A 19,692-nucleotide genomic window follows, 5' to 3' on the forward strand; every position below is an offset into this window, starting at 1 on the left:
CAGTAGAATTTAAGAAAGGTATCTCTAAATACATGATTTATTAACCTCAACAGTAATTAAGTTGACTTACTTTACCACATCTGGTCTGCAGTGGACAGGGGAGAGGTGGTTACTGAAAGAAAAACAAGAGGGGAAGGTGAGTTACAGAAACAGGTGGTCACAACAGGTCACTGAGCAACGCTGAAAATCCCCCAGAGTCTGGTTCTGGTCCTAGGTGATCAAAGCATGTAGTGTGCATGAGTGAGTGTTAACTTTAGCTGTGTTCAGAGCATAAGTAGGTCCTCTGAGAGTAAAGTGGCCAGCTTCTATGACTACCGGTAAGTCTTACAATAGAGAATATGGTCAATACTCTCTACACTAATCTCTGGATGCATCTACATCTTTCTGTTGTGTCTTTCTCCCCTCTCTCCTTTTTTTCAATACAGTTATGTAATCTACAGGAAAACAGTAATAAGCAACTGATAGGTGGTTACACTATATGTGCAGGGGTATGTATATATATATATATATATATATATATATATATATATATATATATATATTTTTTTTATACATACATACAATTAGGGGTGTGTATTGGCAGAATGTGGCGATACGATACGTGGTAAAGGGGTTACGATTCAATATACTGCGGTACTGTAGGCAAGGTAATATTTTGCGATTTTTAAAATCTAATTTTAGGAAAACTCATAATAGTCATAGTATACAGAACACACCATCATATGCATAAAATCTGAGTTAAAAAAAGTTAACTTTTTATGTAAGCAGAACAGTTGGTTCTGCATTTGCATTGATCACAGTCCCTGTAACATCCAACATCACCGCACTACTTTTTGTGCAATCTGAGCCACTGTCTGCCACAAGTCTTTGCATATTAACTATTAATTAAACATTGATAGTGTTTTTGAAAATCGATACAGTATCGCAAAACATAATATCGTGACACTCAAGTGTATCGATATTTTCTTACACCCCTAATTAAAATGACTTATTTCATTGAATAATTAACTCAAAGAGCCAAAGTACACTTATATTGCCGATAGTTGCCAATGGCATTTTTGCACCAATCTTCATATCAACTCCCCGACAAGATACAGCTTTCACCGACTAACAGACGTCATGTCTGCTTTTCCTAGAATACAGCTATGTCATCTTGTATAGGGGTGACCTGAAGAAAGCTTCCATAAACAGTAGTGTTGACAGTAATAGCACAACTTTCCAGAGTATGTGCAGAGATACAGGAGATAATAACGGAGTGATGGTATTCTGTGAAGGTGACTGCTGAACCTGTGTGAAATTGCACAGACATGCATAGACATGATCAATTCAACATGATTACGTAAGTCAGGATAGTGAATCAGAAGAAAAGGTGCTGGCACTCTCCAACCGCGTGACAACCAGATGAGCCTTTTGATGAGTTTAACAAATCCAAATCATAAACATGAGGCAGTAAATGACTGGGCTTTTTATTTTCAGTTTTAATATGACTAGAAAGATCCTTCACTTTCAGTTCAGTTGGAACGTAAAGAGGAAGACAGAGGAGTGAAAGTTAAGGCTCAGAGGTGATCCAGACCAAACAGCTCGATTATCTCTAGGCACAGCAGGAAAAACATTAGCCCACCACCTAATAATAGACTTGGCACAGAATGCAACAGGTTAAAGCAACAGAAAACTGTTTAATGGCTTACTAATGTTGACTTAACCTTTAACCTTCAACCTTAAAGCCTGCAAATGCCAGAGACATGAATTCCTCAAGTGCAGTCGACACATTAAAGCCTAAAATATGACAGACATTTCTACATTTTAGAGGACCGTCCTCCATGCTGCAATCCGCTCTTTAATAGAAATGAGGGTCAATTATATAACTGGTATATGTGCCAGGGGACGATGGTTATCAGACCTCGAGAAATGCACCATGCCCTATGTTGCAATTTTAGCTCTGACACTGACGGCAGTAGTTCCAACCTTTTTGGTTTGAGACCCCTTAAAACGAAGCACTGACTACATATATCTGCTTGTGCTGCATTTAGGATGTTAATGAAATAAACAGCTGAGCGTGACTGCCTGTAGTTAGTCTGCCTGTGGTAACTAAATATCTTGGAGGAAGTCATTGTCGTCCCAAATACTCTGCGTGCTGGCACAGTGTTGACAAAGTGTGACAATTTGGTAAATCTCCAAAGAAAATGACATTACTGGCTGGAGAGAACATTGCACCACCGACTTGTATGAGACAGTATTGTCACCTGGTGTGTAATAATGAAAGTCAGAGTCATGGACTACTGGCAAAAGAGACCATAAGGCAAGAGAGATGAGTCATTGCATCAGAAACATAACAAGACTATCACCACCAGAATATGAGTGAGCTAAGCCAACAATGCTTTCTTACACATATGTTCTAAAAATATAAAATCATACCACCAACAAAAGTCAAATGTTTGATCACAAACTGATCCGTTGGTGAGCTTTGCAACACAATGGTCGTCTAATTTCATTCCCCAGCTGTAAAATCTTTATGAGAGTTATTAAGGCTTAGAACACAAATACCTCTAGGCCACTCCCTGCCTGTCTTTTGTCATTGTTTAACTATTACACACAAGTGATCTTAAAACAAACTTGCTACCGTTTGTTTAAGTTATTGGGATGACAACAGGTATAGGAACAACAGGGACAATCGAGATGATCCAACTTTACCCTTGAAGAGGAATATAAAATAAGTTGTATAAGAATAAAAGTTGCTTGCGAGAGGTCTGCTGCAGGCACTTGTTAAAGAGTAAACATGAACTTGGATTGAGGTCGATGCAGTGAGGACTACTATGAGGTTAACATAACAGATGTCAAATATACAAAGGCAAGGGGAGGGAAGGCAAGTTTGTTTGTATAGCACATTTCAACAACAAGGTAATTCAAACTGCCCTACATAAGAAAAAAAGCCATTTAGAAAAGATATTCAAAAAACACAATGGCAATATGAAGAAGCCATGTGGGAGTGGGAGAATTAAGACGTCGAACAGAAGAGGCTCGAGAATCGAGCCATGGGGTACTCCATATGTAATTTCTATACGCTCAGATTTGTATTAACAATCAACACAAGTGTCCTTGAAATAGGATTCAAACCAGTAAATAACTGTGTCAGGACGTCCTACCCAGTCTGTGTAGTTATACAGTACCAGTCAAAAGTGTGGACACACCTTCTCATTCACATTGACTGAGAAGGTGTGTCCAAACCTTTGACTGGTACTGTATGTTGTGGTTGACTGAGTCGAAAACATCACTAAGATCTAATGATTAATATTTCCTGTGGGAAATAGCTGGAGAGAAGAGAAGTGTTGCCCATTTGCAGAAGATCTGATGCCATGCAGTTAAAACCCTTTTTGAGCCTGTAGGAAGGATATCGTAGATGAGGAGGATTTATCTTTAATCAAGGTATTTCACCCCTAGTGCTTTTTTTCTTACCAGACTACCTTTACGGGGCAATGACATCAATTTATATAGTGCTTTTCTAGTCTTAGAGACCACTTACAACACCAGCATTCACACACAAATGATCTACTGGTGGCAGACTACCATACAAGTTGGCACACTAAACATTCCCACGCACACTCAGTAACTTGGTGAGGGTACTTCGACATGTAGACTGCAAGGACCAGGGATTGAACCACTGCTCTGAGACTGCCACAACTGCTCTACCTTGTGAGCCACAGCCCCCAATAAAAACTACAAGATCAGGAAAAACAGGAATAGGAGAAAGGAGAGGCATATTGTGGGTAGTAAAATTGTGATAGGGACCATGTCTGTCCTTGGCATCTTCTTTCCTGTCTGCACTGATGCCAGGTGATTTGCTTGCAGAATCTCAGATCTTTGTTAGAGGGGAGGTAGGAGGACACTGATGAAAAAACCTTTTGGTTACCTTGTTGGCCTTATCAGTTTTGCCAGCTCGAGCAGCAGAGAGCTGTTCTTTCTCTTTGTCTTCCTCATTATCAACAAGGTTGGTGTTACAGAATGTGGTTGGTTGGGGCGGAGGCAGTCGACGTGCCAGAGCTCGGGGGGTGAATTTAATGCCAGCATTAACCAGTGCTTCCATTTTATCAGTGAATGCCAAAAGCAGTGAGGCAGAGGAGAGTGCAGGGAGGAGGAATTAGGAAATGATGACATTGAGGCTTTGATGTTTTGTCTGTGGTTGAATTGTGTCCGGGTGCGTAGTCTTAGGTCTGGTCGATGGGTGTCGCAGACTGAATCAAAAATGGTCCATAAGTGCTTTGACTTCAGATCTGCTTGAGTTCAGGTCATCTACACTGAAAATATGCCTTGGCCCCCAGAACAGATTGAAGTTATCAATGTCGTTGATCTCCCTGTAGACAATGGCAGAGGTCCACTAATAAAAACTGGGCTTCTAGTTTGTCCAGACAATTAAACAGTTTTTCAGTTGAAGAATTGTCTCTGTTATGTCACAGACTATAGCATTCGGGAAGCAGTAGGTCCTTTTCTAATAGATGGGTTTTCCCTTTGACTTTTGTTTTTACTTCCATGTCTAAACGTATCAGTAGTCATCTCCACTTCTGTCTCATTGAGATTTATTCATGGTTCAAACATGTTTTCCAGTTGTAATGTCAGGATTGACTGGGGTCTGTGATTATGCCCACCTATGGTTGTCCGCCAGATGCCCGGTGTCAAAGTTGGCTGAACTGAAACCATAAATTGCGTCCTCTGAGGGAGTAAAGTCTTGCACTTATCTTCAGGTTTGGCAGGTAGAAATCCCATTCACAGCACATCAATCCACTGGTTTCATTTCAGTGAGTCTTGGGAAAGTTATGGTAATTTAGAAACAGCTTTCCACTTAAATCTTGTTGAGTTGAGTTCTGATAAACTAACTCATAATATTCTGGTACATAACCCCCCGTAAAACCACAAATGTTTTTTACCTTTGGAAAAAGCCAGGCTACCCTCCAGCCTTTATGCTAAATTAAGCTAAGTTAACTGTGCCCTTCATATTTAAAAGACAGATATGAGAGTGGCATCTTCTCATTTAACTCTCGGGAAGAAAGCGAATAATAGAAGAATAAACAAATATTTCCCAAAATGTTGAACTATTTTTTAAAAGAAATATAATGTATCTGTTCAATTTCTTTGAAAGACTCAACATACCATTTTTGAATTTGTGACAATTTACAAGTCAACCGCAGTTTTTTTGTTTTCAGTTTGACGGTGTCTGTAAGATTTACTGAACTGTCAAGTCAGGTCTGTAATGAAATGACAGGTTTGGCCATTTAATTGTGTAATTGTGCTATTTTTGTTTCACCAAGTGTGATTTTAAAATGCCAGCAGTGCAAGTCTTTGTTTAACAAGAGCTTAAAGTTTGCTTTATAAAATTGCTTAATTGAGGACCTTCTAACGTAGAAAATTGCTACGCAAATAATAGTAAGAACAAAATAATATGTTTCTGTAGTTGTGTCGGGGTTTTAAGTCAAGGGTTCTTTAGGGCATAAAAAGAAAGGAGGAAACAACTCTAAAGCCTCTAAAACAGAAGCTTATACCAGTTTAATCCCTCACACTGTGTACCCAGGGGCCATTCAGCTATTACACCACTGTCAGATATTAGCCAGGACCTCGAGAGGCTTTTGGTCAACACACACACACACACCACAGGAAAGTACGCTCATCTATGATCCATTTTGACTGTGCTGAGGTTAAGCTCCTATGTGGCAGCCTAAGAGTCTTTATATGTGAAGAATTGCATGTAGACCTCAGCAAAATAACATCTCAGCGTTAAGGGGGAGAGAAAGTGTCAACAGACATCAGTCTTAGTCACTCAGAGATGACACAATAGATTTGTAAAAATAAAATCCAGTTAACTGATTGACCTTTTAGTGTATAAAATTGTCCAAGACAACATCTTCAAAGAGCTTGAATAGGAACATGAATAACAAATATGACACTAAACGCAACCAAATCATAACCTCCAGACTTCAAATTTAAACTATTTTCTATAAATGTTCTATACATACATGTACAGTAGGCATATACAGGGTAGACACCTGTACACATACATGGTTACTGTATGCATTTATATAATATACACATGTATGCATACTTGTGTGCCTAATGAGTTATAGAGACCTGTGAAATCTTATTTTAATGGGACCTTATCTGACTTTACTGCGTACAGAGATTATGTAATGCATTCAAAGAGATTATATATCGTATACCACTGGAAAAAAGGATATGGATATGTATTACATACTACACATAGTGTACATAGCTGACTCTATGACTGCCCACATGTGTAGAAATTGGATTAGTGCACTAGTTGGGACCTTTGACCTCCCGTCATGAAAAAAAAAAGATTGGTGCTTTATTACATTATAACCAATCCAGGTTTACTGCTGCTAGAAGACAATAAAAAAAGCTAGAAAAGTCTTATATGTATTGAAGACTGTAAATTTGATTGTGCAACAACAAGATTTAATCAGACTATGAAAAATGTTCAAGCTTGAGTGTCCAATTCATATACGATGTATACAAGATGAACCATAAAGTGTATTTAAAGCTGTACTGTATTTTTGAGCGCATTATCCCAATTACTCTTACAATTATCCTGTGAGGCTTTTGTCCCGTTTCTATTCAGTTCTTTTTAAGTAAAGGCAATAAAAATGCTCGATCTCACAGCCGCCCTGGAGCCTTATCAGCTCTTAAGGCCATATCAGCAAACAACACTCCAGTCGAAATGTGTCAACTCCAAATGACTAACTGAGGAACCTGCCGTTAACGCTGGCAGGACAAGCTGCCGAGTTTTTAAGGCTTTCGGTAAACATACACTCGAGATGGGAAACGATGACAGTCGAGTCATTGAAGATTAATAACTGATTAGGTGTGGTCAGGCTGCATTGGAACATTATCAGATAAACGTGCAGAAACATGAGGTTTATTGTATGTTGTATTCATGCATGTCATTTCATGCACTTGTAATGGATTCCTTTTTACTTCCACTTTGGCACAAATGTCAAGAAAATATATTAAATATTGGTTTGATGTAGTCGGATAGTATTAAGGCTGCAACTAACAATTAGTTTCTTTATCATTTGTTTACAAATGATCCTTGTGATAAATAGTTACTCTATACAATGGCAAAAAAGTTTATAATGATACAAAGAAAAGCAGCAAATTCTCTCCTCTGAGAGCCTGGGAATAGAGCTGCAATGCTTAGTCGACTAATGAATTTATTAATGAGTTAATAAACACAGATAAACAAATCGCCAACTATTTCTATAATCGATTAACCGTTAAAGTAGGAACGTTAGAAAATGCTGTTTTCAGCGTCTCAAATATGGAGAGTTCCTGCTTTTCTGTTATGTTAAACTGAATTTCTTTTGGTTTTGAACTGAAAAAACAGAAACTGGGTCGGACATTTGTCATTAGTTTCTGACTTTTTATAGACCCTACGAATAATCAATTAGTCTAGAAAGTAATCGGCTGATTAATAGATAATGAAAATAATCGTTAGTTTGCAGCCCTACCTAGCCCCACGAAACATTTGGCATTTCTTCACTATTTTTGCTTGTAAAATGATTGAAACGACTAATAAATTATCTAAATAGTTACCGACAAATTGTTTAAACTCCAGTTATAATTCTTCTCGCACTGTTCAATGATCTTAACCATCACATCATTCTGTGTCTTCAGCTTGGGTGATGTTTCTGAAACATGTGCGAAACATGTGCAAAACATGTGCGAAACGTGCAAAACATGTGTGAAACATGTGCGAAACACGTGCTGCAGCTTCCTCCGCCACAATAACAAAAACAGTGGTGAGCAAACTGTTACATGTGCACGCCCCCCCCCCATCTCCCCCGCTTTCCCTCTAACTGGTGGTTTCATTGTTTCCGATGATAATGCACCAGGGCAGCACACAGCTACTCCCCCCACTCCTCCAGCCCAGAACAACACACTCTCACCCAGTTCAACCAGATTCACAATGCAAAGAAAGCCTACCTCATGTAGAAAGGAGATATTGGCCTCTCTTCTTCTTGGGAGCTGAAATATGAAAACAAACACACATAATTAATTAGCTTCCTATTGGCTATGAACTGCTTTGGCATAAACACAGTTAGCTGCCCCCCTCCTCCCTACATGTCAATGGGATTGAAGGAGCATACGGCTGGCTTTTGTCTGCAGAATAATAGTCATACAGTGCAACAGATCGGTGCTTTTGTGGAACTTGTCACTGGTAATTATTATGAACCAAAAGAGAAATGGGCGCTGCTCTGGAATATATGCTGGCTGCTGCCACTGGATGTGTGCCAGCAACACATGATGAAATTATGCAACGATAAGAGGAACTCAGTGTTGGCACTGAATGTTGAGGTTGCTTAACATTTTCATATCCTGGCTCATACAAGCTGAACATTTCATAATCATCTAGTCGAGTTTGCCTAAGCAGAGCTGAATACTGTAGTAGCTTCTCTAAAGTCAAAGCAGGAAGAGAAACACTGCAACCAACACTGAACAATTTGTCTTTGCAACACATTGAAGTGTTGAATCACGGCTGTCTTTACAAAAGGTTTATTTTTAATTGATTTGAGCCATTTGTGTACTGCTATGTGACAACTAAGCCTTTTATTAAATGTATTTAAAAACTGTAAATCAGCCTGATTTACAGAAGGAAAAAGAACTGATGTAAATGATAAAACATATTGTTTTACTATTTAGCTGCTTCAGTTTTAGTGTCATGATGTTATGCATGCTGCAACACTGTCATGGCTTACTGGGACACTTGAATAGAACAGAGCCGTTGTTATAAGTAACACCTGTGCATTTCCTACACTGACAAGTCTAAATAATGTGACTATATATCACTTTAAAACCCTGTTGGGACTTGATTTGGATGTTCACATGTGACAAGCAACCACGTGCTGAGACAAAAGGAATTCTAACAATGTTCTCAATGTACAAAAATGGAACAGAAAGGAAAGATCAGGTTAAAGAATGCCGTCAAACTAGGTCCAGCAGGTATGATGTTTTTTTTGTTGACATTTTAACCGTTTAACTGAGTAATTATCATTTAGTGAATGACAGTCACTAAAGTGTCAGTCAAGTGGTTTATATCCAATATTTTGAATATGATAATATAGATTGTAGGTTGTAAACATGTTGAGTCTCAGATATTCTAAAACACAGAAGAAAAATAAATTGTTATTGAGCTGCTCATTCTGTGAATGTTTGGTTCTCGAGTGCGTTTTGGTACGTGACGTGCTGTTAGGGGGCGGGCGTGTGGAGGGGAAGGGAAACAACTTCTGCAGCACCTTAACAAGTTCAAAACAAAGGATTTATGTTTCAAGTCAGACAGGAATCACAATGTGCCAAAGTTCGTCTTCTCAAATGACACAACGTAGAGGAAATGTGCATGTGTTCCTCCAGCCTTGCTTCAGGTGTGATCCACCAAAAAACACCTCGACATTCTTTTAGAGCTTTGGAGGTAAATGTTCGTAACTGGTGTTACACAGTCTGGCAAGCGTATTAAAATAATATGTGCTGTCACCTCTGCCGTGAATTGCAAAAGCGGAAATCCTGCTTACCCACTACCTTGCTGAGGGGATAACGAAAAGCTTTGCGGGGGCACTCGGAAAAGGCCTGATCCCTCTGGGGCGAACGGAAAACTACCAATGACAAGTCGGTGATTCTAGACACGCTTAACGTTTTAAAAAATGTGTAGACAAAGGTAGTCTGGTTTACTGGATGCTGGTCACTTGAATAATCCTTCAGTAATTTATGGCAGGGTCCCTCTCCTTCCGCCCTGACTAAACTTTTCCAAAATCCTTCTACAACCCGCATTAACAACCCTTAATTAAAGTTCAGACTAAATCTCAGTGAACAACATTTTTCACAACACTATTTTGAAGTTGGCATCACTATTTCCTCGGCTCAGTGCTGCCAATTACTGATTAATTGTTTGATAATCACTTTTTACACTACTTTACTCAAGAATAGGTTAATTAAGGGAAGCTGTTATTTGAGTTTGTGCAGCAAAACAAAAAGTGGTAAATAGTCTGGCTCGGAAAGACTACAACAAAGGGCATTTTCAAAATGCACCAACTCATTGAGAAAACAGCCTTTAAAGATGTGTATTGTAACATTGCTTACATTTTGCACTAAAGCTGAATAAGATAGACATTTAACTAATAGATATCACCATGAAACTTCCCCAGTTGAGTACTTCCATTTAATTTTTGCGAAAGAATGTTTTCTGAAGTTTTCTGTTTAAATATGCAAATGAGGCATGATCTAACGCTAACTTTTGGTGAATTTAAGAGAAATGTACAGACAAAACTAGAAAAGGTGTAGTAAAATAAACACTTTAATGTGTATTTTGGATGTTTTCTTTTCACTAGTCTGAAAGAAGACAATGGAAGCAAAATTTCCCGCCTAGCCCCCTTGTAAACCATCAATATTTAGACGGATGCTAGACATTCTTAGAATACCTCAGAGCACAAACTGAGTAGTGGTCGAGACCTAAAGTATTTGTTGGATAAGCCTGGCTTAGCTATGCTTGGTATATGTTCATTCTATCGGAGAATATGGCATTAAAGCAACCATGCAGAGCCAGACCTGCAGGCGAACGGAACGATTTAAAGATGATCATATGGATCTTGTTTTGTGTCAAATCTCTTTATAATGACCTTTACCTTTGCTTATTGATGTTAAAAGCAATATGGCAGAAAGAAGAACCCTTAGAGGAGGTTACAGACCTGATCTGGATCTGTAAAGTCAAAAGACCTGATGTCAACTCACCTAAAGTAGTGTTTCATTTTAGCGGGGGCTAAAATAATTCCCATTATGCTTAAAAAGTTGATTAAAACAATCATCAAAATCTTTGCCATTTTATTTTCTGGTAGTCAACTAATCGAGTAATATACGGTCTTTTCAGCACTAGCAAAAATGCATAGATGATTTTGACTACTAATTTTGGAGCACCTGCAGTTTCCGTTAATTATTAGAACAGGTATCTGATATCTGACTTGAACATCAAACTAAGTATCTAGAACGTCGTCTTTGGGGCGTTTTGCTACTTGTCAAAGAGGCTTCAGCTCACCAAATCTAGTTGGCTTTGACTTAGAACTTCTAGATATCCTTTGACCTAGTTGACTGAGACTCCTCATGAACCTAAAATCTTAGCACGATTAGGGTTCAATGTCTTGTTTTAGATTTGGAAAAAAAAAGGCGCTAACATCAAAAGTGCAGGAAAACTAGTTTCATCCTGTCAGTAGGTTTCTGCAGTAAATATGTGCTGTCAGTTCTTTCAGGCTGATGGATGAGACTTCCCGACAGGCGGCCAACAATGCCATTATGCCCACAGGGAACCCTGCCTTCACACCACACTGCAACGTTCCTCACTCCCACTTATTTCCAATGGGCTTCTAAGAAATCCAATGGTTACATCACAAGATTTAGTGAACCATGGCAACTCCACACAAAGCCAGTATGCACTCCCTACGTGCAACTACGCAACGCTAAGAACAGAATAAGTTCACATGATGCTGCTATGTTGGCTCTTGTGACCTGTGTGGTGAATGAGGCTGGTGTCATATTTCAGGTACAGGTGACATGTGGCATACAGAATTGTGGGATTGTGTTTGATAAAGAGGAGGCAAAGGGTTAACATGTTAAATGTGTTCAGATGTAAGACTCATTCTCTGATACAGTACAGCAGTCAAACTGTGGACCCGCAAGAAGATCTAAAAGTGGAGCTACAAATAAGAATCTCTGAATGATGATTAAATTTCCAGAGGATACTAAATGTGTCCTGAGTGTATGTAGGGAATCAGGACGGGAGTAATTCTTGGAAAGAAGGGTGCATGTGTCAAATTCTATACACATCATCAAATATATTTTTAATTTCCTCCTTCTCGACCACCAACAAGGTGTGAACATACGTTCTAAATTCTTGATTTCATATTTACTATAAAAATAAAAATCACGGATGCAAAGTATACATTTATAAAGACCCAGCTTTCAATTAGAATATATAACGCTGAATAAAAAGTAGTTTCCTTCGTTTTGTAATACTGGAAATGTTTAATTCAGTTGTGGCCCAGGTGGCTGTGCTGCTGTATGTGCTGAATGCTGACACGGATTTGTCTGACACGTACCTATGGAAAGTGAGAGCAAGCTGAAAAGTAGACGAGAGCAGCTACATAGATGAAAACTCAGATGATTCCTCTTTTGGAAAGTGATCATACATCTGCTGTGGCTTTATGTGTCGGCCACCTACAATTGAAACCATCTTCTTAACACAAACTCATAAACACATGCATGCTTTGCCCTTGAACGTTTGAAAGCTCCAGTGTCTTGAATTTGACAAACACTCTTAGCGAGTATCAAAAAAGTCTTCTTGCTTTAAAGTTTTGCAAACTGCAGGTGTCTATTAGTAAATACCACACAGTTCAGAGTGCCAATGCACGTCACTGGGTTCCCCTGTCACGCACGCCGTCTGTACATCGGTCACCCAATACGACCTGACGGGAAGGATTTTAGGGTGTGGGGGAACTCCACCAGGAGATTTACTGGTTTCCTGACACGGTGAGGAAAGCTGTTGGCACCTTTGAAGTATTATATTTGCAACTTCATGTAGACAACAACTTATGTGCCATTAAGAGACGATTGATTAAAAACACGTGCAATACTGTTAATTATATTGGGTATAAAGAGCAAAGAAAAACTTATTGACGTTGACTTTTTAAAACACATAACTTAAAAAGTATTGGATTTTTGATGGTTATTGTACATTTTTCAACCTGTATAATACTAGTTGAATATGTTAGGATGATAAAAGCAATTACTACTGGAGATATAAATTGGAGAAACAAAAAATATTCTAAGCAAAAATATGTATATTGCAAAACAAACTATATATTTCAATTTTTTTTTAATTTTATATGTATTTATGTGGGTGCAGAGAGATTTGTAATGCAGTATACAGGTATGTTTGAGAGCAAACCAAAGTGTGTGTGATACCGTAATGTGTTAATGGATCTGGTGGTTACACGGACGGTTTTAAACTGTGATTAATGTCATACTAAAGGTCAGTGGTGTGTCCGCCAGGTCGTAGTAGAGGCCAGAACAGAGTCATCATTTCATATCTAAGTGCTTCAACATCATACATCCACATCAGATTTCCACAGAGACAAATAGACGAAGCAAAATGACTCAACTGAAAACATACACAAGTGGATCAACTGGATTTGGAGTGTGGTTGGAATCGGGAGGTTTTCAGCCAAACAGTGCAGGTGCGATCACAGTCATGGTCAACGCCAGACTAAACCCCCAGTCAAAGCAGCAAGAGCCCCAACAACAGACACAGCTGTAGCCTTGCTATTCCAGGACTGAGGACACTCGACACCAAGTGGTTCCAGTTTCAGCTTCTTATAATAGGCTTGTTTTCATGCCAAAGGTCCTTTGCCACGGGGCTTGGGCTTTAGATCTCTGATCCTTGTCAAGATTCTTCACCCTCACCCTCAACTAATAGCACATCACATATGCAAACAGTAGTCATAGCCTATTTACCACTGCCTGAATCCCACCCTTGTTTTCCACATTGGCACTGGTCGTCACAAAACAACAATAGAAATTGAAGTTTTATTGTGTGTTATATGACCTCGTTTTATTTTACAGGTGTCATAAAGGTTACAGATAAGACTTTACAGAGTAAGTGATTTCGCTTTTTGGCGCGCGACATACACTTCAAGTGCAAATAAATCTATAAAAATAATATATTAATCTTTGATTATACTCTACATAGTATTTCCTTTCCTGTTATGCAACTCGCAGTTTGTGAACATCTACCATTAATACAGCTCTTCTGTGAAATTATTATGATCAATATTCTGAAACAGTTTGAATTTGTACTTTTCTTAGACACAGGTGCATGCTCTTTGACCGGACGCACTGACCTGCTGACGGCCTCCATGCTGCCAGTGGAGCTGACATCGAGGTGACTGAGTGGCGAGGCAGAGTCTTGGCGAGCGGTCTCCATTGGCTCTGGACTGGGGTTTCTCAGCTCTGAGCTTAGGGGCAAAATTATTGGTATGGAGAGGGACCTTGCATGGGGCAACCCAGCAGAGCGGCTGGGCTGAGGGATGACTCGAGCCATGCCGGCACACTGCCCTTTCCTCACCTATTTGACACAGAGAGAGAGAGAGAGAGAGAGAGAGAGAGAGAGAGAGAGAGAGAGAGAGAGAGAGAGAGAGAGAGAGAGAGACAGAGAGAGAGAGAGAGAGAGAGAGAGAGAGAGAGAGAGAGAGACAGAGAGAGAGAGATGACAACAACAGGTGAGTCTCGTGGCAGGAAATATGAGACAGCACAAGAGGTAAATGATACACAACTGCAAAACATTTCTGCATAATAAAGCTCATACAATCACACACACACACACACACACACACACACACACACACACACACACACTGGAGCGTTCACGCTTTGCTCAGGTTACTATAAAACATGCATTCGAGGATCTTCTGAGGTGAAGCAGAGTGCAATAAAAGAACCACAAAAGAGGCGAGAGGGGGGGAAAAAGAAGTTAGCTTGTAAAACTGTGAGGTTAGACTGATGTTTGTCTTACCGTGTTGACCCTGAGTGGGTATAAACTGCGTGATCCGCCGACTGTAGTGTAGTAGAAGAACCGTAACCTAATTACAGCCACATTATGAGTACCGGTACCCTTCTGCATATTTTCTACTGAGTTTCAACCGAGGAAGCCTAAGAGAAGTGTTACAGAATGTGCCAAAGAGCTTTCTCTTAGTATATATGTAGAGGACTCATGTGCCTGCTAATGAACACTGAGGCCAAATAGCAGGCTGGCTGTATGAAATGGGTCTGACCCCAGCAGCTGAAGTATTGATAATGGTCAAAATCAAGGCTTCTAGATAAACGTTTGTCTGTTGAATTAAAAGCCCTACTTTTTTTTCCCTTTATACCAATTATCAGCATTTCCATTAGGGTTGAACTTAATGGGTTGTTCTAAAATCTATGTATGCTGCCTCCATTTAGTCATTGGTGCACTTAATGGGTGAATCTTTGGGAACATAATTAGCTCTACATGCTTCTTTAGCTAGATCTGGTATGGATTTTGCCCCTCAGGGCTTTGTAATTGATTTTGCTTAATTTGTCACTCACGGAAAAACCAAAGAGAAGGAAAAAGCTGCTGCAGCCATCTGACAAGCGATACAGCTTCTTTCCCCCTCGAGTCAAAGGAGCGGGGAAACAAAAGGGCGAAATGATTGTGGACATTAGCTTGTTAATTTTTTCATTAGGGGAGATGTGATGGAGACACCATGGACAAGCGTCCCATCCTAAAATCCAGTTAGGAAAGGGTGTTGTGGTACAGAACGTCAACACTTTGGTGAGATGCTGCTGCTCTCTTGGTTGTTGTAATTATGCACTTTGTCTGCTACTTAATTGTTTGAGACTTAGTCATGTAAACTCCAAACAGACATAGCTACAAAAACAAAAGGCAGGTCAGTTTAGTGTCAACCACTGACCCGTAATGCTGCCTCCATCGCCGGTTCTCAGTTTCTGCCTATGCATTAAAAAAGTGGGACAACAAGTGGGAGCTTAATAGGCCAGATGGCAAAGAAGTCCCCCAGACCAAAATGAGGATATGACCTGGTTTCTAAATCAGGGATTAACTATTAATTGGAAGGTTTGTAACTAAAATATCAAAACACTGCACAAAGAAAGCCAAAGAAAGTATTCAGAACTTCAAATGTTACTTTCTCTTCAACAATCTGCCAACTCTATTAACTGATCCCCGACTGACACTGGTGACTGGTGGTGTGTCTTTGCAATATGATCCATACTTTATCTTGCTGGCACAACCACCACAATTACTTTCACTACACTTGTCAAAATAGTGGGTTGTTCGTATAAGCAGCTCAAAGAGAGTGAAGCAGACATTTTGAAAAAGTATTTAAACGTTTTTGTGGTCCTACCATAGCAACAGAAGGCTTTCTTGCAATGATGTTTTTATTCAACAACATGGAATGAGTTATACTCTGCCAGTAATAAATGTTCCCCTTTTGGAGTCCAAAGCTCATCTATGAATATAAACATCTCAATGTGTTCAAACAAAACACAAGTTCCCATCATAAACCAAACAGGCATGCTTAGGGCACTCTTATTAAAAGGTGCGGGTGTGTGTGTTGGCCCGAGGCTCATAAATACTGTATAAATTATAGACTTATTTCCCCTTTGACTCGCAGTGCCAAAGTACCAAACATGGAACTGTATTTGTGTCCAATTGGACATTCACGTCATAATTTGAAGTAATTCCCTCAAGGCGTTCCTGAGATATCGCGTTAACGACAATGGGACGGACAGAAAATACTTTTTTGGACACTATTCAGGTGTTTTCTTCATTGCTGTTGCACAATCAAAACGTCCCAGATCAACGCCGGCTAATGGATCGTCCGTAATAAATACCGACATGCATTTTTGTGATAAATACATGACATTATACCAAGCACATTTTCTCATAATGATAAACACAAAGGACATTGTGGCCGTTTTTGTTCTGATGCACTGAACATAAACATATTATTTTTGCTCGCCTACTCGTGGATTTGTCTCCACGATATTCATACAGTTTTGATTAGGAGAAGAAACAGGCAGTCTGCTGTCATCACTGGTTAGTTATTGTGTGTTCAGCTCACTGCCAAGCTGTGCACCTCCACGCATAGTGAAGGTAAAGGAGCTGACATTACCTTCTTAGCTTAAAGGTTGAAGTAACTTCAGGCATTTAAAAACATTTATAAGACAGTTGCATACCAGCTCTGCTAAAAGCAGAAGATTGTTCACTGACTACTGGGAGAAACAAACATCCTTTATCAGCAGACATTATTACCCTCGTGAGATTATCTTGCAGTCAGTCAGCATTTCTTTTATCTCTACAGTGTCACTGGTCTTGATATGTGGATCGCATTTATGGCATCACATCATCTCGGTCTAAAACCGAATTTAAAACAACTACAGCGAGTCTGTCTTTGTTGTCAAACTGAAACCAACTTTACAGCAATTACTCATTTTATCACATGTACAAATATGAACCTATACACAGCTAATTGTAAAAGCTAAAAATCTAAGTGAGATCAAAGTAAATGACTTTAAAACAAAACAAGACTAATAATTTAGCTAAATGTAGATCTCATATTGACATTCATTCTTATTTTTGTTATGAAGCCAGAGCTCAATTACCCCATGTACACAAACACATTTCTTAATTATAATTAAATACAAGCTTTTTTTATGTAACAATACTACAACACAGTTACAATGGCATACCATAGCCCATGTTTGCCTCTCATTGCGTATAAATGTGTTGTTGTTTCCTGCAGCAGATTGCCTTTATCAAATCAAATCAAATCAGATCATGTGACCGAGCAGCGAGGCCACATGCAGCCGAGGCTGTGTGAGCTGTGACCTCAGGCTAATCAGCACCAAGGCAATGCAGCAGATAAGGAAGCAGGAAGTATTAATTGGAAAGGGTGAGAAATAGACCGCAGTAAACCTTTAGACCAAACAACTTAAAACAAGAACAATTAATACCAGTATTTAATGACATTAACAAAATTATTCTTTTCTCTACCTTCTTTTTCCTCTGCCTCGTCTTTGGAGCGCTGGTGGAGGATTTGTTCAAGAGCTCTGCACTTTGTGGGGGGGTTTTCTCTTCAGCCTTGAAAAATGTATGGAGAGAAAATGCAAAAATAAAGAGATTAATATTTTAAGTGCATAGAATGTTTTTTTTTGTAAAAACAGAAAAAAGAATTAATTTACTAATACAGCTAATATAGCATTTTAAACAATCCTGGACTGAATGCATGAAATATTGTCAGGCTGCAAGATAATACTAATGAGTTTGGTCATGAATTAATTCATTAATTAATGAATTAATATAACCTTAGGTGATCATTTTATACCTTTTTCATTTCATCATCATTTGACACAATCCTACATGCTACAGTAAATGCTTCACTTAAAATACAAATACTCCTGCAGTGAACGTGATGTTTTTTCAATCAGTTCTAGGACGGACTAACTTATTTTACAATATTAGCAAGAGTGAGAAAATACAAATATGAACAGTGCTATTTCTAAAAACTCAGTCATTTCAACTGCATATTATAAAAAATGTCATCATCTATTCACACTGAGCGACCTGATAAACATTGCAGGCAGTATGCACAAGTCAGCTGACAGAAACCTACACAGACGCACACAGAAACGGCTTTTTCCAAAACATGCCCATGTTATGTTAATCAAGTCACACAGATCACATGTGTCTGGCGTTAAAAAGGACTACGTAAGGGACTTTAAAGGGTTCATGGAAATTGAATCTGGGAAAGTCACACATAAACAACAACACTGCATTTCACAGCAGAATTAATGCATAAACAACGACGCACACATGCAGGCGTTCTGCTGTGAAGCTGATCACACACCTTCGTTCTAGGAAGCGGAGTCGGTGTGTTTGCATTGAGGTGGCTGGGTGACTTCTGTGGTTGGGCGTCAGCAGCCGTATCGTGCACCTCCTGTAACCACAGAGAGGACAAAAGAAGACGGTCACAGTTGTAATGCACTTCTTACTGTACACACATTACAATAACAAAAGAAGCAACAGATCGTGTTTAACACAAAGCTTTGTTCTACAGCTCGTATTGTTGTAACTGTAAATATCAGGGAGTCATTTTTAGAAATCTCCTGAGTATGTGTTTTCTACTTTTGCTTTTCTTCTGTGAGCCTTAACGACAATGATCAGAATAGATTTGAACAGGTTGGCAAACTGCACTCTCAAACACATACTCTCACATAAACATGCTTCATGCACACCTCCTGCTCATCAGCACTTTGTGACTGAAGGAAACGCAAACACCAGTGATCTTGTGTGCTGCGTTCAAAGACATTAACAGGAAAGTTAGCAGCCGAGGGGCCTAAGGAGGCCGTGCGTGCTTGTGCATATTTGTTAGTGTTTTGTGTGCGTGTGTGTGAGTGCATGTTTGTGTGTAAGAAAATCTCCTTCTGACTGAAGGGTTTCCTGGAGGTCAGCGGGATCTCGTGTAACTGTGGCCTTACCGTTATTCACAACACGCCACAGACCTTTATGACTGGAAATGTGATCACAAAAAACAACACTATAGCTTTACTATATAGATTTTATTTCACCGCTGCTAGGAATTTGGACTATTGGATTTCATAAGCTCAGGTTGCATATCATCAATGGTAAGCATTGTGTCACATGGGAACCAGACACTATGTTTGATGATGTTAAAGATGGTAGGAGAGGTACCCTGAAAGGAGAGATGAGAGCTCAAAGAAACGAGCATCCGGGGGTCCATGCCACGTTTCACGCCAATAACACAGTCATCAATCAACAATCAAAACGTTTGCTATAGACTGCGGTGAAGGATGTCTTTCCAAAAGTGCCAAAGTTCTGCAGTTCCGCTCGTGATATGATAGTTAAAAAGATACTCATACTGCAGATGTTGCAGTATGAGTAAATATTCCTCTCATTTCACCTTCTTAACTGGGCTGGGCACAAAGCTACACTTTTTCTTTTTCTTTTTACAGCATTTTGAATAAAATAAAGTCTTTAAAGATATATCAACTATGTCACACTAACGTAAGATGTTTAGTAAGCATTGCCACAGA

The 19,692-nt window shown here is 39.3% G+C and overlaps 1 protein-coding gene across 3 annotated transcripts in view; it reads right to left on the bottom strand.

Annotated features, from left to right (window-relative positions):
• fam13a (family with sequence similarity 13 member A) overlaps positions 1 to 18,524 on the bottom strand; it is a 40,431-nt gene extending 21,907 nt beyond the window's left edge. For all 3 annotated transcript variants that reach the window (XM_029437361.1, XM_029437191.1, XM_029437274.1), the window contains exons 1-5: positions 18,486 to 18,524; positions 17,633 to 17,719; positions 13,941 to 14,164; positions 7,987 to 8,028; positions 71 to 112 (exon numbers count right to left, since the gene is read on the bottom strand). In XM_029437361.1, coding sequence (XP_029293221.1) covers positions 71 to 112; positions 7,987 to 8,028; positions 13,941 to 14,140 — 284 coding nt within the window. In that variant the 5' untranslated portion in view covers positions 14,141 to 14,164; positions 17,633 to 17,719; positions 18,486 to 18,524. The remainder of the gene's footprint in view (positions 1 to 70; positions 113 to 7,986; positions 8,029 to 13,940; positions 14,165 to 17,632; positions 17,720 to 18,485) is intronic.
• Between the last annotated feature and the right edge of the window lie 1,168 nt (positions 18,525 to 19,692).

The sequence above is a fragment of the Cottoperca gobio genome, chromosome 1, assembly GCF_900634415.1.
Source record: "Cottoperca gobio chromosome 1, fCotGob3.1, whole genome shotgun sequence".
Lineage (NCBI taxonomy): Eukaryota > Metazoa > Chordata > Actinopteri > Perciformes > Bovichtidae > Cottoperca > Cottoperca gobio.